Source organism: Pithys albifrons, chromosome 13, assembly GCF_047495875.1.
Source record: "Pithys albifrons albifrons isolate INPA30051 chromosome 13, PitAlb_v1, whole genome shotgun sequence".
Lineage (NCBI taxonomy): Eukaryota > Metazoa > Chordata > Aves > Passeriformes > Thamnophilidae > Pithys > Pithys albifrons.
In genome coordinates, this window is record NC_092470.1 from 11407241 (window position 1) to 11432310 (window position 25070).

At 42.1% G+C, this 25070-nt stretch overlaps 1 protein-coding gene across 1 annotated transcript; it reads right to left on the minus strand.

Moving 5' to 3' along the window:
- Nucleotides 1-7604: 7604 nt before the first annotated feature.
- Nucleotides 7605-24548, minus strand: SLC30A4 (solute carrier family 30 member 4). The gene is made up of 7 exons (XM_071568566.1): nucleotides 23728-24548; nucleotides 18800-18946; nucleotides 13483-13636; nucleotides 12541-12757; nucleotides 12137-12242; nucleotides 10572-10706; nucleotides 7605-9928 (listed from the first exon to the last, which is right to left on the minus strand). The coding sequence occupies exons 1-7, from the start codon at nucleotides 24116-24118 to the stop codon at nucleotides 9774-9776; spliced, it is 1305 nt and encodes a 434-aa protein (XP_071424667.1). The 5' UTR covers nucleotides 24119-24548; the 3' UTR covers nucleotides 7605-9773.
- Between the last annotated feature and the right edge of the window lie 522 nt (nucleotides 24549-25070).

Consider the following 25070-nt stretch of genomic DNA (forward strand, 5'->3'; position numbering starts at 1 on the left):
CCAGAGGGGCCTGATGCAATTGCCAAAGGAAATGGTTCATCCTGCAGTTGTCACCTGTCCCCGTGCAGAGGGTGGCTGTCCCCAGGACTAGCTGTGGAAAGCAACAACAGTAATGGCAATGATTCACTGGATCTGGCCACTCTTTGGTGTTGGACACTCCCCAGGAAAGTTTTCAGACCGAACAAACGTGGCCAGGCTGCCCAGCACAGCTTTAGTTTGCTGTCTGAGGTCTGTGCTGTGCAGCGATCGCTGCCGTGCGGGAGCGCCTGGAGCGTCACTGAAATGGGAACGGGAGCCCTGGCAATGGCCTGGCCTCGGGCACTGCGGCCGGACGAGGTGAGTGTTGTCCTTCAGGGCTGATGTGAGCGGGGAGTTTGTTCGCCAGAACCTCTGCCCAGCCCAAAGCAGCCGCCCGGCTCCTGGCACGGCAGAGCGGCCCCCGGGGCCCCACAGCGCCTTCTGCCTCGCCCTGGCCAAGGATCACACCTGCCCCGGGCTGCACCGACACTGCTTGTGCTGCACCGTGGCCTGATGAATAAGGGTTTGGTTTAATCAGCTCTTACTCTGAGATAATCTTGGGCGTGTGTTTTGGCCAGAGCTGTTCCTGGGGAGGTGCTGCCCTTCCCCGGGGCTCATCCTCTCACAGCACCCAGGGCTGGGGCCAGTTTCACCCTCCCGAAGGTCGAGCTGTCCTCTGAGGGGCACGGGGGTGGTGGGGGAGCTGGAACAGGGAATGCTGGAGCCCCTGCTGAGAGCTGTGCTGGCAATTGAGAGCCTGAGAGGTGGTTAGTCTGGGCTTCAGAGTGCAGACCATGTACCAGTAAGCACCGCCAGTTTAGGAAAGTCATTTAAATAAACCCTAATCTATTAGAAACGGGAGCATGGCAAAAGGTTTGGTGTGCCTTTGGTTTTCATGTCAAAACTTCCCAGGTTTGGCATCAGGGGCCAGGCTGACCTCGCTGTGTGAAGTGTGACCCCAAGTGTTGCTGAAGCAGGGACATGAGCTGGGCTTGACCTTGGGACTTTTATCACAGCAATTGATTTTTAAAGCAGAATTCCTTGCTGAAGGGAGTGGGAATTCTGCACAGACATTGCTGCTGATGGTAAACTGAAAAGCTTCAGACTCTGGAGGATAAGTCATTAGGATACAGCACCAAAAATAGCCTGTGGGGACCAGAGCATTGTAGCAAACCCGTCAGCGTTGCCTGAAGGAACACACATTGAATCACACAGTCACAAGGCAGAGCTGCCTCCATCCCACTTCATGGTTACTGCTCTTCTCTGGCACTCTTTGGTTTTCAAGCCACTTTCTATCATTTTACTCATTTGTGTGGTATCTGTCATGACACCAGCCTGTTCTGGTACATGAAAGATGGACTGGTGGTGACTGCAGGTCAAGGGCCTTTCACAAAGAACTGTGTTTCGTCCTCAGAAAGTACTGCTGCGTGGTGTGAGGTGTAAGTGAGGGACACTCACCTTATCCCCCCACTGGATGGTTACACAGGTTGTTAACAGCACGATTTTGTTTGTGTAAAGCTCTTTCTCTTCCTTTTTTAGTATTGTACAGTATGGGAATTTTTAATTGCAAAGTGCTGTTTTAGCTGAGTGATCAAAAAGCCACACAAGTTAGAAAAGCTTATGTGAAAATAAATGTGTTTAACCTTTCAACTTTAGAAAAACTTTCATATTCTTGATTTCCTGTTGTGTGTCACTTCTTTAATTGAATTAAATGTATTTCCAGTAGGCAGGTAACTAATGAACACCATCCTTTACTTGATGCTGCTGCTGCACAAACAAGGAAGTAAAGGCAGAAAATCCTGATTAGTTGTAATCCCTGGTAGTAACAGAAAAATCTTATCAGTGCACAAAGAAAAGCAAAGTCATCTGCTGGTAATAAATTACTGATTCACTACATTAAAACAAAAGGAAAGGTGCTTTTTATTAAAGCTGTTAAGAAAATTTAATTTCATGAAGTCTCTCTCCAGCCTGCTGTGACTTCTTTTATAATCCAGTAAAGGCTGAATACTTTTTTAATGACTGTGAGCACTATTAAATGATATGTCCACATTATGCTGCCACTACTGTGTTTACTTTTCCTCTTGTGAAATGCTTTGAATGAAACATGCTATGCTCAGAAAAACAAATGCAGAAATCCACAGCACAATCCTAGTCACAGTGACTTGCAGTTCTGGTCATTCTCTCATTGCCAAACTCTTAGACATAATTTCAGTTCTACAGTAGCATGTTGTACAAAGTAGATGAAAATGAAAATTAGTTTGAAGTTATGAGAATGTGTTTATACTGATTTCAGGGAGGCCTGGAATTAATACAGGAAAATTGTAGTGTTTGTGTATATGTACACAAGTATGTGTTTTTTAAAAATCCTCTCTCTTCTTAAGGAAAAAAAGGCATTTAAGAATTGGGCACGTCTCTGCTAAAGGTCCTGTGTGTGTGAGAGCTCAAAGAGGAAGCTTTTGCTCAGTGTAAGTTTGTGTTTGAGGATACTTGTTAAGTGCATCACTTCTTGATAGGCGTAAGGGGCAGAGCTGTACACCCTCCATGGTAAATGAATTACCACCAAAGTCATAGATGGGTCCTCTCAATAAAGGACCAAAGTGTGGTGACCTTCTTGTCTGTTTTTAGAAATCCTCACAGTTGTCTGGTTGGCCATGCCACAGGTGTAACTTGCATTCCTCAATAAGAAATGCTACAGCACAGAGGTTTTGCTGTAGCTACACATGAGCATTTGTTGAAGCAATGTGCAATCAATTTCAAAAAAGCAAAAGCTCATAGAACTTCTTTACCTATTGGGTTTTTTCTTCTTCACTAAACAGATAAAAGAAAGTATGGCAACCCAACAAAGAACAGAGATGGGGGCAATGCTCCAATCCTTTTATCCTTTTGTTTTTCATCCTTAGCATCAGTAATGAATGTGTGTGGTGTAGGCTAGACAGGTAAAACATACCTTGTTTAAGAGAAAAATGACTGTAAAACTATCAGACGTTCTGGCTGAACTGCACAACAGATCAATTAATGTTACAGTCTATAAAAGAAATTGGTATTGACTTCATTTCTGATCCCCAGTTTGGTGCAGCAATAGTAGTATGTTCCATTACAAATGGAGTCTGATGTGTTCCAGTTGCTGTCTGCAGTACCCACATGATCTGGCTTTATCTGTTTTCTTCCCTCCTCCCTCTTTTGTACACAAACACACCTTGTATCATCAACAAAGTAGGAACTCTTAAAAAAGGAAAAAAACACAGCCAAGCCAACAACCCTGCAGAATGAATACCCCTACTTAGCCACAGCAGGTGCTGGCCTGTTAGTAGGATTCATTTCTGCTGTTACTCCTTCTCCATGAGCTGCTTCTTCCTAGCTCTCACAGCTAAAATTAGGGAGAACCTCTTCCCTTGATCCTCCCTCCAGAGTAGCCTCAAATGTAGTATGTCTGAGTGTGGGAGAACAATATTCTGAACGTGGAAGACAGTTGCTGCTTTACAGAGACAGGTAATGGATCTGATGTGATGAGATATCCACAAGTGAGCACACACAGAACGTATCTCCATTTACAGCTACTGCCCATGGACTTTTAACTTTTGATAAGCAGAGAGTTACTTTCCTTCGAATTTTCTATTATGTTTTGAACTTTGCTCTGTGGCAAGTAGAGGCGTCCAGGCTACCTGAGAACCATCCTCACTTGTTCCATTTGGCTTCTATTTAAAGCAAGTATCTAAGCAGCAAGAAACCAGTGTGTAACTGGTTGGGCAATTTCTGTTTCCAGTTTAAGGTGTGTGTCTTCTGCAAAGGCTTAGAAAATACAGAATTGCCTAATAGCTTGAAGAAACGAAAGAAGACTTTACTGGAAGGAAGTTGTGGTTCTGAGTTCATCAGCCTCTGTCACTGCTGTTTTCTCTCTCTCCAGCCTGTTCCACTAGATCAAAAGACAACATTGTACTTTCAGCTGCAGCATGTAAATACAACAGTGTTCCACATTCATAATTGTGCCTGCCTATTTTGAAATAAAACTGTTTCCCTCAGTGTATATTTTTGATGGAAAGTGTCAAACAATTCTTTACACAAAGGCACAGTCAAGGATGTTGTAAGTGGAAGTGTATGTTGTCCTGGAAATATGAATTCAGCACTCCAGAGAAGAAATGCTTATTGTCATAGAAATAAAACGCTTGCACAATCACTTAGGCTGTTTACATTAATTAATATAAATTGTTCTAAGTGCATTTCAGATACTTGTAGCCACAACTAATTTCCCTCATACAATTTCTTTGTTACATGTTTGGAACGAGAGAGAAGCATTTGAGCGTGTGTTCCGAGGTATTCACCTGTATGTGCCTTGAAGAAATACCATGAACTTCCTCCCAGTAACTGATTAGCCGATCGGCGAGGGATTTGTGCTTTTTCTTATTGCATCCATGATAAAGTTAAATCCCCTCTGTTATCCTTCGGAAAAAATGAATTTAAAAAGAGAAAAATGCGACTTTCCTTCTTTGCTGCTTTTTTTTTCTTTAGACATTTCTAAAATGCGTGACAAAATATATTCCATTGCCATGAAAAAGGTTCCTCCTCACTACACAATTCTGTCTGTGAACGCCGGGACCAGCGCGCCATCGTCTGGTAAATTCGGGAATGGCCTGGAAGGAGCCAGGCGAGGGGAGCCTTTGTCGGTCCAGGTGTGCCAGATTTGTTCTCACAGTGGGCTTGGAAAAAGTAACATGTGAAATCCATAAAAAATCAACAGTAATTGCATGCCGCGCTCACATATGCAGCATTACCTTAACTATGAAAATGTGTCTTAACCGTGTTTTTCTCAAAAACTCTATTTGAATTTAAAAGGCCATTTAGACTTTAATAACTGTTTTTTGAAGTTTACATGTCATCAGTCTATTTAGATATTTATTAGATAATTTTTTTGTGCACATTTTGGGAAAAAGAAATAGGAAGATTGAAGGAACTTCAGTATTCATAATGCACCTCTGGCAAAAGCAAATTTTTTGTCTGCTTGCCACCTGGGTGCTTTTAGTTATTCATCAGCTGAACTAAAAATCCCTGGATGTATCAGTTTACTGCAAAACTCACTGTGGGCAGACACAATTAAGTAGTTTCATGTACTCTCATGTACTGGCTAGTCACAGTCCTGGAAAAACAGCTTATCTTTTCACCATGTATAGTAGTAAGGAAATCATAAAGCAGCCATCTTTTCATATGAAGAGGCTTTTTTTCCTTCATAAGTTGGTACCATTAAAGTGTAAATGCTTCATAGTTGTAATAAAAGCAGTTATTTCATGCTGTATGTTTAGCACTGGTGGCTTTCAAACTGTGATACTGAGAGAGAAAGAAAGCAGAACACAATGGAGAAAAGGAAAATAGAGATGAAAAAATATGGATTTGGATATCACCACTTTACAGCTGCACACACAGAGGGCAGGTACATGTGTGCTATAAGAACAGGTTGCTGTAGTAGCTGGATACCAGTAAATGGAAAGAATCCATATCCATTCCAGTCGCTTCCAAAGCTGTGTCCTGTATTTCACAGAACAAAAGAGCATGTACAGTCCTTCCTAGGGCATCCAGCTGTGGAAAATGGAATGAGGAGAGTAGAACAGAAGGGGATTTGCCAGCTCCAGAGTTCAGAGACTCAGTTAGTGCCCAGCATGGTTTGTTACAGAGGGGAGGAACAGGTGAAGCTGCAAAAGGGATTCAGGGTGGGGAAAGTGGAGGATATTTATCGTTTTTTTACAGTAGAAAGGGAACGTAGCGGCTTTCAGATTAGATCTTTCCTGTGAATTAGATACTTACTGGCTAGAAGGGGGGGGTTGCATCTGTTGATCAAAGTGGAAATGGACTTTGGGCAAGGACAAGGCTGTGTTTGGACTGCACAGGCCTTGCAAGCTGTGGGGTGTTTCACACCTGCTGCTGTGTGAGAAGCTCCTGGGGACCTCGTAAGCAGCAGGTGCACAGGGTGAGAGCTGGACACTGTTAGTGAAACTGCAGAGGGCAGGACATTGCCAGAACACAGAGTGAGGGAAGCTGAGAGCTGAGGCACAATGCAAAGTGCACTTGAGCTGGGTGTGCCAACCCCTGTAACAATGGGATGTGCTTGGAGCAACCAGCAAGAAAAGCAGACCTTAGTGATGCCATTGTGCGGGGATAGAGGGAAATGAGCTGGGTATTTACAGTGGATTGGCCCCTTCCTTTGAAATCCCAAGGGAACTTCTCCAGCAATGGACTATTTGATTGGAGTCCAGGAAGCTGCTGCAGTGTGGATCATGCCTAATTACCCAACAACCTCCTGCATTTATTATACTCTTGTAGTATCTGTAGAGAGAAATATTATAAACAGCCCTGCTCTGTGCAGCATCAGTGCAGGGTCCTCATGAGAATTTCTGCCAAAATATCTGAACAAAAGACTTGCCACTCATGGGTGTCTTTGGGGCTTTTTGGGTTTATGTCAGAAAAATTACTTTTAAATGCCAGCCTACTGCTTTTCTTAGTCATTCTCCCAGCTGGGAGTGATTCTGCAAGAAATAGCAGATATGTACAGTAGTAAAATAATTGAAGACCAGATTGAGGTATGACATTTTAAATGGTAATTCTGCTGGTGTAGAAAGAAATTATGCTGGTAATGAAAAGACTAAATGTCAACACAATTAAAAAAACAAACCACAGCATTAAGCAAGGAAAACATTCAGAAAGAAAATATGTTTCTGTTAATTTTCTTCTTAGGACAAGAACACTTCAGAAAAGAGGAGTGGGATGTGAGGGTTTGCAGTCTACTCCATATGAAAATGCTGTATTGACTCATATGAGTAGGTCGTCATCAAAACTGTATCTGTACTTCAGAAAAGGATGGGTGAGAATCTGAGGTTTAGGAAGGAAAACCCTCCCAAAGTAGACTTTGAGAGGCGACAGAATTTTCACTGGATGTCATCTGTTCAGTCAGCAAGCGCACTGCAGACAGCTCTGGAAAGCAGGGAGATCAGTTGTGGAAACCTGCTCAAGTCTCTTGGTTAGACAGAAGTCTTGTCAAGTACGTGCATTTTCATTTCAAGAAGAGGATTTGGTAGAAGGAAAATAGTGTAAGAGTGTGTAAATTATCTTAGCAGTATGAAATAATTTGGATGAGCTGGACAGCTGCTTGGAAAGATAGCGGAACTTACATATATTAATTTCCTCTAAGCTGATACTTAAAATGATCTTGCAGTATCTACAAGAAGTCACTGATTCTTTTATTCTTTATTCTCATTTCATCTCGTCGCCTTTTCTCTGACTTTCCAGTCTACAGCCCTCGGTAACAAGGGCCCCTCAAGTGTGTATGTGGGGTTTCAAGAATGTTTTGCCAGTTTCTTTATGGTGATCCTTCACCATCCTTTATCAACTTATGTTTTCTAAAGTGTAATTATTGCATGAGAAGTAAGAAGATTTAAACTGTTCTGACTACAGAGGGAGACTTAATTCATTCTATATATAGCATCTCCAAACTGAGTTGAGTGTTCAGACATTTCAAAAAGCAGCTGCTGTAAGAATCAAAGATTGCTGTAAGAATTCAAAGATGACAAGAGAGAGAAATATAAATATTTTATAAGACAATGTGAAGTTTAATAACTGATTTAATAAAACCCACAACAAAGCAACACACTTTGCTTTTTTCTTCAATTAAACCAATGTGTAGTAAATTATCAAAAAACTGCAAATACAATACATGTCTACTGTACTTCAACATCTAATTACATCAACTGTAAACCCCAATTTAATTAAAATGCCTTTAAGTATTAGTATGTGCAAAATACCTGTTGTTTGTGGTTTGGATTTTTTCCCCAGTACGTTTGTAAGGATGGGATGCACATTTTTCATGAATTGTGATATGGCTTAATTAATGCAGTGTTTGTATTGCAGCATCACCCTGCTGAGCACAGTGCTGCCTTGCCTCTGAGCTGCCTGTGCTCCCGTGCTGGACTCCAGTGTTCCCATTTCTTGCCAGAAGATACAAACACAATCCAGTGTTATGTGCACTTTGTCCAAATTCACAATGTGCTGTCAGTTTTCACCAATAAAATTCATCATGTGACCCCTACCTCCAAAAAGACGAGAAAAGAAGGCAGGATTGTTACCACCAATTGCAGGTACAAATCAGCCTGATGAATACATGAAACTTTAGCCAAGTTTCAAAACAGACAACAGTTCAAGTATTCACAGCTGAGTATCACAAAATCGTAACTGGGCAAAAATTTTCCTTTCTGATCCAGAGAACTACTTCTGACATCAGTGGAAGTTCTGCATAAAGGTCAAAGTACAGAATAAGTGAAAAATATTTGAAGCCAAGTTCTTCCCATCTTCTGAACTTTGCAGGTCATGTTCTTGCTGCCCTTAACTTCTTCAATGCCAATGACATCACAAGCAGGAGGAGTAAGTTGGAGCTTGGAGGTGTATGCCAGCTTAGTGTCAAGATTTATATCTTGTGTACATTCAAAGCACAGGGGTCCCACAATGAGGCCAAACAACTCTGTTTTGGGGACTCTCAGGTGGCCAGATGAATAAACAGTCCTTTCAGATGCCTCAACTCTATAAATACAAAAAGGCCTTTCTGCCACTGTAGATTGTTATGATATTGTTATCCAACATCATTAGGTTACTGTTGCTTTACTTGCAAGCTAAGTGGGAACTGCTACTGCAGTGGCATTCCTGTCGGGATACTGCCAAGCTGTGCTCAAAGCAAAGATGGAAGGGTTGGGGATCTATGGCTGATGGAACAGGGCATCTCTAAAGCTGCTCCCCACTCTCCTGTTGGATGCACATATTGGGCATGTCTGCAGATTGCATTTGAGAGCATCTCCACATCAAGCGTCGTTTCTATCATTTGATTCTCTTTTAAAACAAAACAATCATGGAAAAATTATCAATTACAGGACATTTATTAATTCCAACTAGAACGCATGCTAATCAACTGGCCTTTTAATGTGAATCAAATGATGGTTTAGACATTCAAGACAATTTGTAATAAATTCATTTTACAAGTCAAAACTTTGTAAAATAAATAACCTGTTTCTAATGCATAAACCCTATTCTAAAATACATTAAGATAACTGGTAACTTAAAACACTTTGGGTCCAGTGTTGGGTCTCTGGTTAAATACCACAAGTCTGGGCAAGGATCTTCCTGTCTGGATCTCTGAATGCCCAGATTAAAGCTAACTTTCTGGTGTGGATACAGTAAATTCTGTATTTTGCAGTGTGTCCAGAGAGACAGTTTCCACAACAATCCAACTACCACTGTATGCATTACAGTTTAAGATACTGTATGAAAATTACTATTGCAAAAATACTGAATAATGAATTTGGGGATCATGACATATTGTGCAACCCTGGCATGGTCAGCCTCAGAGACTTCTGTCTGAAATACTGAATCTTGATGCTTTGGAGTGCAGGTACTTTGTGGTACATAATCATTAAAGGACAATATTGGACTGTAATTTGTGAGGTATCTGCAGAGCCACAATGCAGTTTGTAAACAATAATCTGAAAACAGCTTTGTCTCAAAATCATAATAAATTGAAAAAATCAGTACAAGGGGGAGAGAGTAAAATACATGTTCTGTAGGGCAACCACTGCACTTTTTTCAGCACCAGCTCTCCCTCTGCATGTCACATGGTACAAATCCACATAGTCATGGTTACTGTTTGAGAAGTTTCATTTTGCATTTATTGCTCTCAGTCTTTGACTACAAGGTAAAGAATAAGGCAGCAGTTCCCAAAACATATGAAATTAGGCACTGGAACTCTGACAACTTGCGCAGGTTTTGCTGATTTCCTGTTTGTAACTCTGGAGCTGGACAGAGCACTTGTACATTCCAAATGTGTTCAGCAGCAGGTGTTGGGCCTTGGCCTGAACATCCTCCCATTTAGATGAACTACCAGGAACTGGAAAATTAAGAAAATAATAAATTCAACATCTAGTAAACCTGGACAATCCATCTGTTCTCAAATATTCCACAGTGTTACCAACTACAATAATCTTTGTTCACACTCATTTATTAATTTAATGTTGTTCTGTGGTCACTATGTACTCTCTCTGTGTTATTTTATATGTCTAGGTCTATATTCTCTAACTAGATTCACCTCTTGATAAAACCATGTGTGTTAGACACCATCCCCAAAAAAATATGAGCTTTCTTACCAAGAATTAGTATTCAAGGTATAGTTAGATGTCTAAATCAGCACATGTTTTGGCAAAACATTTATTTTTCATATGTCACATTGTTCTACCTAAGAACTTCACCCTTCCTTTTCCTAGACAAGTGAGGGAACTTTTGAGGAAAAATTGTGTGTTGTCTCCCTACCCAAAGGATCTGTATTGGATGTTTTGTTATGAATATGTTTTATTTGCACAATTTTCATTTACACCATGTCTTTCTGGACAAAGATGTTCTATTCCTCACTGGGAGAAATGAGGAAACCTGAGAATGGTATTTCTTGGTTCCAATAAATAACAGTATGAAGAGACAGTAATGCAGTTTTCCCTACACTTACATTTAATTTAGAATTATGCCATACAGCAGCTTACCTAGTTGCAAGTGGACTATGGCAGTTGTTTTTCCTGCAGTGAGAGACCAAACATTTAAATCTTCTATAGAATAAACATCTTCAATTTTCATCAAGTCTTCCTTAATGCGGTCCAAGTTTAAATGCCTTGGAACTCCTGTGATACCAAACATGAGATAAAGTTAATTCTGTCTTCTACAAACTCTCAGGGCCTTTCAAACATCATGACAGATCTCAATGTTAAAAAAATTAAGAGTGTGTGCTGTTGGAAGTGATAAGTAACTTCCATGTTATTAACAGAAAATCATATGGCAATTGGCCTGTATGGATACAGGAATTGTAGTGTTGTCTCAAATCTAATTTGTCCTGCCTAGAATCTCTGGCAACAGCCAGCACTGGATCCCTTGGAATGATGTACTTGTGTAGATAACTTTACTGCAGCTTCTGACCCCCAGTAACTGCTTAGACCAGACTCCATGGTCAGATATGGAAAAAACCTGCCAGGGCCTGTCTCCTGAAACTTCTCTTCAAGTAACTGGTACGACTTTCACATGTTCACAGTGATCCATCTGCAGCAGGTAACTCAGGACTTTGTCTTACAGTGTCATCTTTGTGACTCACTGATTGCTCTGATCAAGTCCTTTTGGTATTTGCAGCACCTACAGCACCTCTGTAGCTTCCCACCACCACCCTTGGTCTGCTCAGAGGGCAAAATCAAAATTTTAGATTATCAACATGGGTCAAAAGCTAATACAAAAGTAGTGAGTAAACTCTGTTTCTGAGTAGTTTTATTTCTATAGTAGCTTTTTACTGCTTATCTTCCAGTTTTATGGAGTTTCTTTATATATACTAGGATTTTTCTCCCATCCCTAAGATCTTCACTGTCATATAATAGCACTAGATCAAGTAGTAAGAGTTGGCATGGAAGTTATGGTAAAGCAAAGAATGTTGCTGGCATCTTTCCCTCTACAGAGAAATGTGAGAATGTGACATGAGATAATATTCTTTAGACTATGTTCTGCTTTTTTTTCCCTTTTGCTTATTTATTCTTTTTACACCACTCTCTACTTGTGGCTTCCCCTATGGTAACAGCAGAAGCACACAAGTAACACAAAGGCACTTTGTATTGTGGAAAAGGGGAAGACAGGACAGGTGTGAACCACCTGTCCAGCCATTTGGCCTAAGCTTTCTTCCTCCCTTTGCATAGATCCACATCCACTTTAACTTTACAAGTAACTGAAGTGAAAATGCAGAACTGAGTCCGGGCAAAGGTGCACTGGTTTAACTGAGAGGCACTGCAGACACACAAGACAGTGCTGTACATTTCACTTCACCATCTCACTTCATCATCTTCAGGTAGTAAAGTGTGAGCAGAGGCAGGACTTGAGCTGTTCTGGTAGAGGTCAGACACCCAAACACTGCTGCAATTGAGATCAGCCACAATGAACCAACACACTAAAGCAGCAGCAAAACAAACATATCTCCAGGGCACAATCCACTTAGAGATGTTGATTGTGATGTCAAAAAAGTGCCAATGCTCTCTGGTATTTGACATGTAAAGTACTGCAGACTGTGCACAGATCTTACCTTCCAGAATAATAATTCCAGTGTCACGCAGAATTCGAACTGTTGTCAAAACCACCAGTATGGAAAATACATATGTACATATAGGATCAGCAATCTTGTACTCTGGCTGCAAGGGAAACTCAACAGTGTTAAAAGGATGTATGAAAACAAGCTCACTTACAAAAATGTGACTCAGAAAATGCAGTTGGTTCTAGTTCCAACTTTAATGAATATAGGTTTTTGTTTGAATAATTACAAAATATGTAATAGAGAATGTTTTGCTTATTTTGCATGCCATTTATGAAGCCTATAATACAATATCACAGGTAGTTTTAATACGTACAAAAACAGGACCCTTTTTAATTGAATCACCAGAGCTGAAGTTAAAATAATTCCCCGTGCCTCAGAGACCAGCCACCCCTCACCTTAAAGCGTATGATGTAGGCAGCCACAAGCACTCCGATGCTCTGCACCAGGTCCCCCAGGGCGTGCACAAAGGCTGCTCTCACGGCAAGACTGCTGTGCCCGTGGCCGCCGTGCCCGTGTGCGGTGCCCGCGGAGTGCGGCTGAGGGACGTGAGCGTGAGGGTGCGAATGGGAGTGAGAGTGAAGGTGGCCAGACTGATTCAGCAAAAATCCCATTCTGAAAGCAAAGAAGAAAAATGCTTCAAGAAAACAGGCTTTAGACTTGGGGTGTGGGTGGGTTTTCACAGAATCACAGAACATTCTGGGTTGGGAAGGACCCACAAGGATCATCAAGTCCAGCTCCTGGTCCTGCACAGGACCCTCCCCAGGATGTCACACCATGTGCTTGAGAGTATCATCCAAACACTTACTGAGCTCTGTCAGCCTTGGTGCTGTGATCACTTCACAGAGGAAACTTGTCAGTGCCTGACCACCCTCTGGGGGAAGAACCCTTTCTGAACATCCAACCCAAACCTCCTCTGACACAACTTCAGGCCATTCTTTTGGATGCTGTCAATGGTCACCTCAGAGATCAGTGTCTCCCCCTTCCCTTCCCCTCATGAGGAAGCTGTAACTGCGATGAGGTCTCTCCTCAGTCTCCTCCAGCTGAACACATCAAGTGCACTCAGCTGCTCCTCACACACTTCCCCTCAAGGCCCTTCACCACCTCTGTTGCCCTCCTTTGGATGCTCTTTACTACCTTAGTATTTTGTTGGCTTTTTTCCTTTCATTTTAAACCAAATAGTTGAAAAAGTAATGTTCAGTATCGTTTCTTGTCTTACTTAAGAAATTTAAGATGTCCAGCAAAATTACACCCCATGAGAATGTTACAGGCCATGAATGAATTAGTAGCTTATTCAGAAATACATTTAGGAGTGCTAATGGAAAGAAGGGAGATCTTACATCAAGTTAACTGCAACACCGACGGCCGCTGTGATCAGCATGATATCACCATTTATTTCATAGTCCATATGGATAGTTCTTTGAACAGCCTCATACAACAGGAATGCCATGAGGATATAGATCAGCAATACACTAATTATGGCTGACAGTACTTCTGCAAAAAGAAAGGAAAACACATAATAAACATGTGTCTCAGATCTATCTCTATTTTCAAATTCAAATGTGGACAGAGCCTTAATTGTTTTAACTATTTTATGCATATTATACCTAATATAAACTAATCCACTGTGCAGTAGATAAAACTTGTAGAACAGGATTAATAAATGGAGCTTGTTTTAATCAACTTCTTCACACTTCCCTGTCCTCAGCACATCCCTCAAATTATGTTTCCTCTGAAAACTTCTGCAGAGGGGATGATCTGACCTCTTCAGACAACCTAAGAAGTTGCAGGCAAAGGCCCTGCCCAGGGGAGAGGAGGACAGGTGACCTCAAACATCACCAACATACCTATAAATAAGAGAAAGCCTGATTTCAAGCAGCCACAGTACTAAGATGGCTTTAGAAATCACTTTTCTATATCCTTTTGTATTTCGGATGGAGAATAAGTTATAAAAGATAAACCACACAGTACAAACTTGTCAGGCATGATACTCCTAAACTTTGTACACATACACATTTTCTACTGCAGATTTCAGCTACAAAGCACTGCTTAAGGCTAGTATCTGTATTGGTGTAACATGCTGTTTTAGCATTATTTAATATTTACCAAATATTCACATTTCACAAAAGTAAGAGCATTATGACCAACATTTTGGTGTACCAATTTCATCTGATTAGCAGAGACTTTCAAAAGGAAACATACATCTAAATAAAGATCAAATGAGAAAGTTAATAAAAACTAGTATTTCACTGTCCTGCACCTTCCACTGCCTTTACATCTGTGCCAAGTGGTTCCAGCCCTCTGCAAGGTTCCTGCTGTTCAGATGTGAGGTAAACAGGTCTGAACATGCTACAGGTCAGTAGCCTCAGTAGCCAAGTCATGACACTGGGCTGGTAACAGCACGCATAAACCTGAGGAGGATAAGTCCACACTACAGTGTAAAGGTCTTACTACAATTTCCAAAGGTGTCACTAGATTCCTTTTATAACATAGTTTTACTCTATAGCTTCATATTCTGAAAATTATTGCCCTGATGTAACTGAAAAAAAAAAGCAAGATAGGTGACAAAGAAAACACTGGCCCACTCAACAACTGTCTCAGTTATAAGCAAGTTAATACAGGACTGTACAAAAAGCACTGGGAAAACCTTAATGCTCACTCCATTGTAGTGCAGGGAAATCTGCAGCCATGCCTGAGTAATCTGTAATCATTATGCGTAATGCTCATTACTGTCACTTGCCAGATGGATCACTGGGACCTCAGCCTTCCTGTGTGAACTCAGAGTTGGAATTCATTTACTTGAAATTTTAATGGTTGTTCTTCCCCCTAGTTCCACACATGTTGCCCTGATTTATTCCTCAGTAAGGGCAAGGTTCTGCTCTTGGCTATACCATACTCAGAGAACACTCATATGAGCATTGCCTCACTTCTCCCTCCACTTCAAATCTGTCAGTGTATAATCCAACTTTGGTTACTGCAGAAGATGTCATTTCTAACACAGAAGTGTTTTAATTTTTATTTATTGAATATTAAAAAGCCATGCAGCTCTATCATTTTAATATCATCAAAATCACTTGATCCATACACTGAATTTTTAACATCATTATGGGCAGAGAAACTCTCACCAATGCATTCAGCTGTTGGGTGGTGTGTGGGTGCCTGGGCAAGCACCAGCATTACCAGGCTCTGAAAGGCAACTGTCATAATCCTGGATCATGACAGAGCAACTTGAAAATCCTGCAAATATCTGTGCAAGTGATAGTGTTCCTTACAAAGTCGGCAGATTATTCAGGGCAAGAGCCTTAAAAATAAATAAGACATTGCTAAGAAGGTTCTCCAGAATGTTTTTTTTAAAAACTTGTGAAGCCATATAGCACATTAGCATTTACCAGAGAAATAACACAGAGTGCTTTTACAATCTAAAACCATGTTTTCTGGAAACCAGTGTTTTCCTTGCAGTTTCTTCCACAGTCATTGTCATGTCAGCATTGCAGATTTGTGCTGAGATCTTTCACTTCTTGTGAAGTGAACTGTGCACTGTCTCAGTGGACTGGCTGATTCTGTCATTACTAACATTGTCTTGCAGCAATGGAAAAGTGCCAGGTTCCATATCTATGCTTAAATCTCCTCAGTGTCTTGCTGAAAAAGAGGTGTCTACACTTGAAAGAGAACTATTTTTGCCTTCAAGAATATAATCCTTTTCAGACATGACTGCAATTTCCATTATTTTGTCTTCACTTTTCTAACCCATTCCTCAGTCTGTCAGCTTCCTTTTCACCACTGAAAATGGAATAAAACTGAAGATGGAGCACACACAATATGCATCCAAAGAGAATTCAAATAAATGAAAACTAGTACTACCTTCCTTCTAGAATTTGACTAGACAACTAATAGTTCTGTTGTCTTTACCAAGAACTGTTTATGGGAATGAGTTTGAAAATTCATCGTTCTACAGAAAAAAAGGATAATGAGTACCAGAAACATTGTTCATTAGAACATTTTCATGCCTACTGTACATATGGATTATCTTAAAACTTAATGTAAAGCAGGTCAGCGATGAGACAGTTCTTGCACATATTCCCAGCTTTAAACAAATGCTCCACATCTTTTTCTGTGACATATGCCCAATCTGCATCCATTTTTAACATTCTGTCATGTTTTTACATCTCTCTTTTGAAATTTAAGCTATTGTTGAACTGGTATTATTTGCTGACAAGCTTCTTACATATAGATCATTTGCAAAAATATGTTACAGCAAGGATATACCCTAGAAACTGCTTTGTTCTACTGTCAGCACTCACTGATGTGTGAAACTGGGCCCTCAGGCCACAGCATTCAGACTGGGTGCCTAAAATCAGGCATATCAATTTCACAAATGGGATTTTAAAAAAACTCTCTGTGTAGTAACTTTGAACCACCCCATCTTTGGTACTTTGGGGGTCCCTGGCAGGGCTTTTACCCACCTCCTCTTCCTTACTGCAGCCACAAACTCCTGCCCCCAGCCCCAGGCTCTGGTCTTCCTCCTCCTCCTCCTCCTCCAGAGAGAGCTGCACTGCTGCTGCTCAGCACAATGGCTGAGCCAGAGAGGAACCCCTGGAAACTGTGCAGTCCTGAGCAAAGGAGGGTCAAGCACAGCAGATTGCTCAGGGCTGTGTCCAGGTGGGTTTTGTGTATTTCCAGCTGGTGACACTCCTCAACCTGTTCTAGTCTTTGACCACCTGCTGGCACTGGGCAGCAGAAAAGGAGTAATTGTTGCAGAACTGAGAAGCTGCTCCCTGTAGCTTCTCCTACAGAGAAGATGGTGGGCAGTACAAACTAATTTTATGGGCCAGATCCTGCCCATGGACCACCACTGGATCAGTCTGGTCAGTACTTCTCCTGACAGTAAAATGGAAAGAAAAAAAGATACAGAAAATGAGATGGCAGGAATCCTCAGGGACTTGTGCTTGCAAATTAACTGAAAAGTCACTGAAAATTTACAGAGCTGAATAAGATTTTAGTCGTTAAGTAAATTTACTTTTCGTAATATAAACTCCTGTTTTAAGCTAGGTCATTGCATATTCAGCTATTTGGTTTTAGAAAAGTTACAAAGACATATAAACTACTCAAATGATTTTAAATAGGGTTAAAGTATGTATAAATGCTAACAAACATGCTTCTGGAGAGCATGAGCAAATGCCAGGGGCCTACCTGCAAGGTCAGGTTTCAGTATTAGGGGAGCTCCTATCGCAAAATTAAAACTTCATGAAAGAAAAGTTTGTAATGGGAAATGCTGGCATTGCTAATGCTTTCTTGCTAAAGCCCCAAAGAGCTGTGCTAGTGTACAGAGTTATGCATTCATGCATTAGTGACTAACTGATGACAAATGACAAGGAGTGATGGAGTTGTTGAATTCTACTGCTGTTGTAGCAGCCAAAATAAGAATTGCAAAGAATGACTATACAAGACTGAAATTCCTTGAAAAATGTATGCTATAGCATGTATAGGGCACAGGTAGAAGATGTGACACTAGAAATTATCTATTTCATGAAAAATAAAGCTTTGAAGATTTTGATAAAATTTCTACAAAACTGCAGCTGCATATTATGAATTATTACATCCAATTTGCAACCACATGAAAACACCCTTTATCATCATTACATTTCCAAACACGAAGTAATGAATCCTGAAAATAGTCTTCAAAGGCTTAGTCCATAATTCTGTTTATACTTCTTTTTATGGACACTTAAGCCAGGCAGAGGTTAAATAACTTGCTGTATTGCAAACCATGGGACATTCTGACCTCAGCTTTGTGTGGTTTGGGGAATGCAAGAGAAATACTGATGTATGTGACTTCTGGCAGGGCAGAGATCTATAATAACATGTTCTACAAAACTTTTTAGTTCTAGATTAAAATGTCATTTTTCACATTGAATAGGACCTTTTTCCAGTGTCACAATTCTGCTGAAGTCAACGAGACTTCGTAAATCCTGGGCACTGGCAACAATCTGTTGTGAACAACTACAAACTGACACGCACAGCTCCTGCACCAACAAGCTCCTTGGTGTGTCACACCAGCAGTAACAATGGCACAACAGTGAGTACAAAGGATGTGTCCCTCTTTTACTCAGCAGCCTCAGTTCCAAAGCACAAAGTGCACAGGGGCCCGAGCTGAGGCAACAGCCCATTAACTATGGTTGGCTGTGAAACACAGCTCTGTAGCCACCTTGTTCTTGCTGGGAACACGTTCTCATTCCTGAACCCTTTTGAAACATTTTAGGGCATGATTCCTGCGTAGGAAGTCACACATAATATGTCATCATGTATCAAAATCCCCAACCTTCCTCTTTCAGATGGAAAATGAATCAAGCAGTCAGAATTTAACTCTGATTCTGCTAAGTCCTAATTCCACAGAGATGGAGATGCTCATCCTGCTTCCAGTGAATGAAACTCTGCCATCAAACTTTTGGCCCAGGTATGTTTTTATCTATCCTTTAGTGACAATACAACCTATATAGCATATCCACAATGGCCAGAGAAAGGACATTAAGAATCAGGGTGTTAAAACAACTCTTGGGTTTGTTGCTACTTTCTAGTTACTCATTCTTCTCGAAATAGGGGATCTTTACACTTGTTGATTAAAAAACTCTTCAATAGCAAAATCCAGTATCTACATACCAAAGCGATGAAATCCAAAAGTGAACCTCTTTGTTGGAGATTTTGCAGACAGCCAGAGAGCAAGCAGGGTCAAAATAATACCACTAAGGTCAGTTAACATGTGCAGTGCATCTGTCATAATTGCTAGACTGTTAGCAACATATCCACCTGAAAACAAAATGGGAAAAGTCAGGACACACAACATTTTTAATTATTTCAGATAATGTCCTCTTGGCACAGCTGACAGTTAGTTATTATCAGAACAGTGCATTAAGTACATGAGAGCCCATCTTATCATCACTAAATGTCGGGGGAGAGGGTTGCCATTACAAGCAAAATGCCATGCTGTAATTTAAAGCTACCATGGTTAAAAGTGCAGTCAAGTGTGCTTTCTATTAAGAGTAACACAGAAAGGATTCACTCCTGTTATTCTCACAGAAACTACTTGCATAGTAATGTTTGCAAGATAAGGCTCAAACAGTTTTGTATCTTTTCTTTCTATATTACCACATGTGTGTTTATTCAACTGATCCTTCTATTAAACTACCTCTGTTAAACATTTTGACATTACAGAACAGGGACAGAAGTCCAAAGACTCAATGAAAAGGAAATGTATCCTGCCTCCTTTTATTTTTTATTACATTATCTTTTAACCTTGATTATTTCCTGTCCTGGCAGGATCGTGTAAGTTCTGCCAGTATCTATTGCAAACAATGACTTTCATTTGCACAGTATTCTTCTTAGTTTATTACCATAATTTTCTTGTAATTATGAGCTTAGCTGAGACAAATAACCTGAGATCAAAGGTCAATATCTTTGCTCCAATTCAATTGCTAATGCTGCTATTGGATGGGTGAGAGATTTAAACAATGCACCTCTCTCTTAAGTATCCCTTATCCAAAAGGGAATCAAGAACTGGCTGTGTTGTCTTCCATATGCTTGAAGGTAAGCCCATTTTCTCAGAAAAGATCACATCTTTACTGTCGGCTCAGCTATGATTTGGCTTCTCGTTTTACCTTGAGATTGTCATTCAGCCTGAAAATTTGTGGAGAGCAAAGCGTGCAGCTGGTGTGCCATTTGGCAGGCTTGAGGCTCCAACTAACATTTCAAATAAAGGAATCTTCATATACAATTAAAACTGTCTTAGTGAAGAGGCAGATCATGATAAAACAGCAAAGACAAATTCACAACTTTGCTTTTCAGACCCTGTGTGTGTGTGTGTGTTGGTATGTGCACACCTGCAGGCAGAGCTACCCTGTCCTCCCCAGCCAAACACACAGCACAGCTGCTGCCCAAGAGTGGCTTGTACTGTGGGTAACGATCAAATGAGCTACTTTTCAACCAGCTCCTGTCCTCCATCCTAAGCCAAATTCTTCTGAGGCTGAAATTCTCCAAAAGGCCATCACAGATCAAAACCAATGAGTTTTTAAGATTTAGCAATTCAGTGCCTTTTTGAGTAAAATTAGTTAATGCCTTTCCTTTCTGAATTAATTTGTGTTCTCACATAATTAAAAAGAAAGACTTAGAAAAGTGCAACTCAGCCTCCTTTATAGTCAACAGAGAAGATGTAATAATTTACTTCTAGGGACACTCAGTTCAGCAGGTTCCATGTATCATAATTTACAGCACGTATGTTACTTCATATGTATTCATTTTGAGAATCACTCCAGTCCAAGGTGAGTCAATACTATTTCAATAGTAAAATGATAAAGAAGGAATTCAGGTACTGAAGTTAATTGGAGTGCAACATGTGGGTTAAGAAAACATAATTGACATTTATGCAACTCTGAAATCAAAGGTTCTCTGTTCCTAAAAGTTCATCTCTTGGTTAAAGGTACTGCCTAGGGACTGTTTAAACACAATGGGCAACTTAAAAAAAATACATCTATAACCTTTGCAAATAGACAGCTTGATGGCTCACCACTGTTTTCAATGACCTGTGAAGGACAGCAGTTCTCGTGGACGATCAATTAGAAATCTCTAAACATAGCTGAAAACATCAAAACCCTGTCAGAAAAGCTAACTAGGACTCCTATTATGTTTTTCTTTTCTTGATGCAAAATGTTTTCCACAAAGTGTAAGTTGTTACCTGACTGTTCATCAAATTAAACAACAAACACTGAGATGGGCTGGGGTAACCAGCTTGGCTACTCTTTGGAAAAAATATGCCAATCAAGATTTCACAAAAAAGCTGCTGAAATAAGATTTCCTTCATCTTGACATTGGTAACAGACAGCAGAAAGACTTTTACTGAACAAATTAATTGTCTGAGAGGGTCTTCTGTCATTTTCTCAGAAACTCAAATCCGACAAAGATCATAGAAAGAAGTCAGTTAAAACATCCTACATGATCTAACAGTTTCCCAAAGATCTGAGCTTCAGATCAATTCATAAAGTTCCAAAATTTGAAACCCAACAGACAGAACACATTACAGGGCTGGAGTGAAAGAAACTAAACAGGTAGGACACTGACCCAGGACTTGAGGACTCTGTCTTTATATACTCTTCTGCTGCTGATTACTTGCCCTATGACAAGTGATTCAGGTCACGATCCTCGAAAGTACAGATACCCAAGCCCTCTATTTATTCTCTGTGGAAGAGGGCTGCCTGAGCATGTTATGGTCTGGCTCAGTGCCCAAAGAACAAAATACTAAGTGGCAACAGCACACACAAACCTGAGGAGGATAAGCCTTCACCACAGCACTCGTGCTTTGTACAGACAATCCAGCACCCTGACTGTATGGGAGATGTGACAGTGATCAATGAGAGAGTATTACTCTTAACACCTATTATTTCTAGAGCTCTCCCTGCACCAGCTATGGAGAAGTCTACAACAGCATGAATCAGATCCAAAGCCCCAAACAGACACTCAGTGACTTCAGCATCAACCTGCCAACAGCTCACACATGCCATTCAGTAAGAGACCCTTCAGATGAACTAAATTCAGTGCACATCAGAACACTGATATGAATATAATCAAATAACACCACTCCCACATTAAAGGATGTCTGTGTCTAAGATAAAACACTAGTACTTACCAAATTAACCTGAGTTCATGCTGAACCAAAATCTCAGCCAGAGAAAAAACAGGGAGGCAGGGCGCAAGTCAGGGCATTCACACAAATCCCCACAACAGGTTTGGTGCGAAGTGCCTTATCCATGATAAGCTGATGCATTGTGGCAGTGTTATCAATGACTAACCACACACTGAGATATGCTGAAGGACAAAACCACTCTTTTCCATTAACCCACATTCCTGAAATAAGGCCCCAAATAAAACTGGTGCAGGCAGAGTCAGTATTCTGGTCTCTCTCTGAAAAACAGAACATTTCTCCTAAGGATTTTTTATCCTACAGATATAGGACAAACTGCATTATTTATCCTCTAGCAATGATTTTGCTTCCTATCCATCTTTGTCTTAAAGACACAACTTACAGCTGTCCTAGGACAAGCATCCAAGAGCATGAGCTCACTTCACATGAGCAAACAACTGACCAAATCTGCATAGTTTAGAAGGAGGAAGATGTTGGTCCCACATTACTGTACCTGAGGCATCTCTGTTCTTCACTTCCAGAAAATTATTATGATTTTTTTTCTTTTTGTGAATTATGGCAAATAATTCATCTGATTACCTATGATTTAGACTTGAATGTTGAAGTTAAAGCAATCTGAAAGCAATTAATTGCTATAGAGAGACCTGGCTCAACATACACATCAATGTACTGGCACTGTGTAATGTTCCCTATGACTCCAAACGAGGGGACAGTGGAAGAGACCGTTTAGGCGTTCAGGAGGCTGAGTCCCACCCAGCACACACTCGCACTGAATGACACGATGTACACAAAAGACAGAGTTAACAGGACATGGACCCTGGTAACTGAACAGAGATTAAGAGAGAAATACTAAACTTAGCAAAAATTATTAGACAATGGCAAGGGCATAACATTTAACAGCTAATCTATGCATCCCAGGGACCTTCACATTTAATTTTATTCCAATCCTATCCTGATACAGTCTGCTGGATAAAGCACAGTTGCTGGGTACAAACTGCTGTACAGTTCACAGGTTCCCCTCCACCTGCACAGCACCTGGTTGTGAGCTGTTAGGAGGGAGCAATAAAAGCTGAAATGGAGCACAAGGTTCATTCTTATGACCACCAACAACCAAATGCCTACACAGGAACCCATTTTCAGGTAAAAACTCACCCTACAAATAATTGTACTTGGTACTCTTTTCTGTTGCAATGGGAAGTGTTAAAATACCTATTACTTCAATTGACTGTGTCCATGTGATTTCTAGTCTGGATGGAGCATATGCCAGTTCAGAGCACAGCAGGACATCCAGAGGTTGTCACGACACTGGCTTTTTCACTGGATTGCTGATAACTCAAGACATGTCTTTTCAATTCTAAGTAACAACGCCTATGGCTGTGCATCCGGTGAATAAGGACAAATAGCTCCCTGTTAGTACTTCGTTATCATGGCAAATGTCACATTAGAAACGGTATTTCCATCTTCTCCTGTTGCAAACACAACTAGATTTTATGGAAGTAACTAAACAATATTGAGAATGAAACTGTTAATGGCACTTCTCCTTTGTTGAAAACACAAACTTACAGGAGAAACTCAGAGGGGGAAATAAAAAGCCATTAGACATATAAAAGAATGCTTTTTTATGCATGTTTAACATATTTGATGAGAGACTGAGGTAAGAGAAGTTGCCAATTTTTTCACTGGAAATACAGATCGGACTTTACTCCCTCTCACTCTCCGAACGTGATGCTAATCCCTCCGATCTCTCTTAAAGGGCGGATGGTTTCTCTTAATAAATGTTTAAAGCCAATATACCACCCTGTATCAGGATGGTATATTAAAGCCAAGGCCGGAGAAGTGTAACAGGCTGCGAGGCGGCACCGTGCCGAGGAGATGGCACAAAGGGCTTCCGACTCACCTATGAGCTCCCCCGTCATGAAGAGGAGGTAGAGGAAGGCAGCGAGCGCCAGCCGCTTCTTCACCTTCCTCTGCTTGGAGCGCTCCCGCCGGGTGCTGCAGCCGCTGCAGGGGTCCGGCCGGCCGGCCCGGGCACTGCGCAGGGCGATGTCCCGCTCCAGCAGGGACTCGTCGTCGGACGGCAGCCCCGGCGCTGCCCCGTTCAGCGGCGGCTCCGCGGCCGCCTCCGAGCCATCATCCGCCACCACTACGCGCAGCTTGTTAAACCGCGGGAAGTCCTCGTCCCCCACCTCGTCCGAAAAGTCGAAGGCACTGGAGTCGTTCAGGAACAGGGGGTCCTCGCCCCTCCGCAGCAGGGACTTGATGCTGGTCCAGAGCCCGGCCCCGGCCATCGCAGCGGCGGCGCCCGGGGGGCCTCGCCGTGTGCGGCCGCCCCGCCGCGGGCGGCTCGGCTGGCGCAGCTGTGCCCTGGCAGGCGGCGCCCGACCGCGCCTCGTCCCGTCAGGGCATGTCACTACACCGCCCCACGGGGCCCCGCGCAGACCTGCCGGACGGCGGTGCCGCCCCCGCGCCGGGCACGGCGGGCGCTGTCCCCGCCGGAGCGCCGGGCCGGGCCGGGCCGCGCCGCGCAGCGCTCCGCCGGCGCAGGGCCGGTGCGGGCGCAGGGCCGCTCCCTGCCGGCGCGAGGGGGGCGCCGCCACCGCCGCCGCCACGCGCGTCACATCCCCCCGCGCCGCGATCCCTGCGCGCCCCCGGGGCCGCCCCGCGGCATCCGCGTCCCTGCGCGCCCGCGGAGCCCGCCGGCACCGCGCCTGCGCCGCCCCGGCTCCGCCGCGGGTTCGAGCCCCGCCGCCGCCCGCGCTGAGGGACCACGGCCCGTCCCCCCGGTCCCTGCGGTCCCTGACGGGCTGTTCCCGTCCCTGCGTCTGTGTCCAAGGGGTAAATGTCACGCGAGGCACAAACTAAGCTGCCAAAGCCCTACAATCCAGATGTGATCTGTGATAGGCAGGAAGCTGATTTCGGGTACTCTGGGAGCCCGGACTGCATAGCCATGCTCTGGCTTTAGATTTTAAAAGGCAGAAGTTTTCATTTTGTCGCTTTTCTCTTTCTCTCCTTGTCAAAGGTTTTACGCTGTGTCTGGAAGTCCATTTAGTAACATGCACCTTTCTGAACATTCCTGAAAGGATGTAGGGAGAAACAAACCTCACAGACCCTGCTGTTCTGTAATTCCTTTCATAACTGTGCTCTAACTTAAGAGTAATTAGAATTTTGCCTTTATTATTTTTTCTGGTTATTTAGGCTTACTCCCCCTCCTCGCTGGTCTGAGTACTAGGATTTTCATTT

What these genes read in the sequence shown, in the direction of transcription:
- SLC30A4 (XM_071568566.1), bottom strand. Translation starts at nt 24,118, where the DNA reads ATGGCCGGGGCCGGGCTCTGGACCAGCATCAAGTCCCTGCTGCGGAGG. An exon ending in GGTGTTGCAGTTAACTTGAT is followed by an intron (nt 12,758 to 13,482) that starts GTAAGATCTCCC and finishes CTTTGCTTTCAG; the next exon opens with AATGGGATTTTTGCTGAATC. An exon ending in TGGAATTATTATTCTGGAAG is followed by an intron (nt 10,707 to 12,136) that starts GTAAGATCTGTG and finishes TTGGTATCACAG; the next exon opens with GAGTTCCAAGGCATTTAAAC.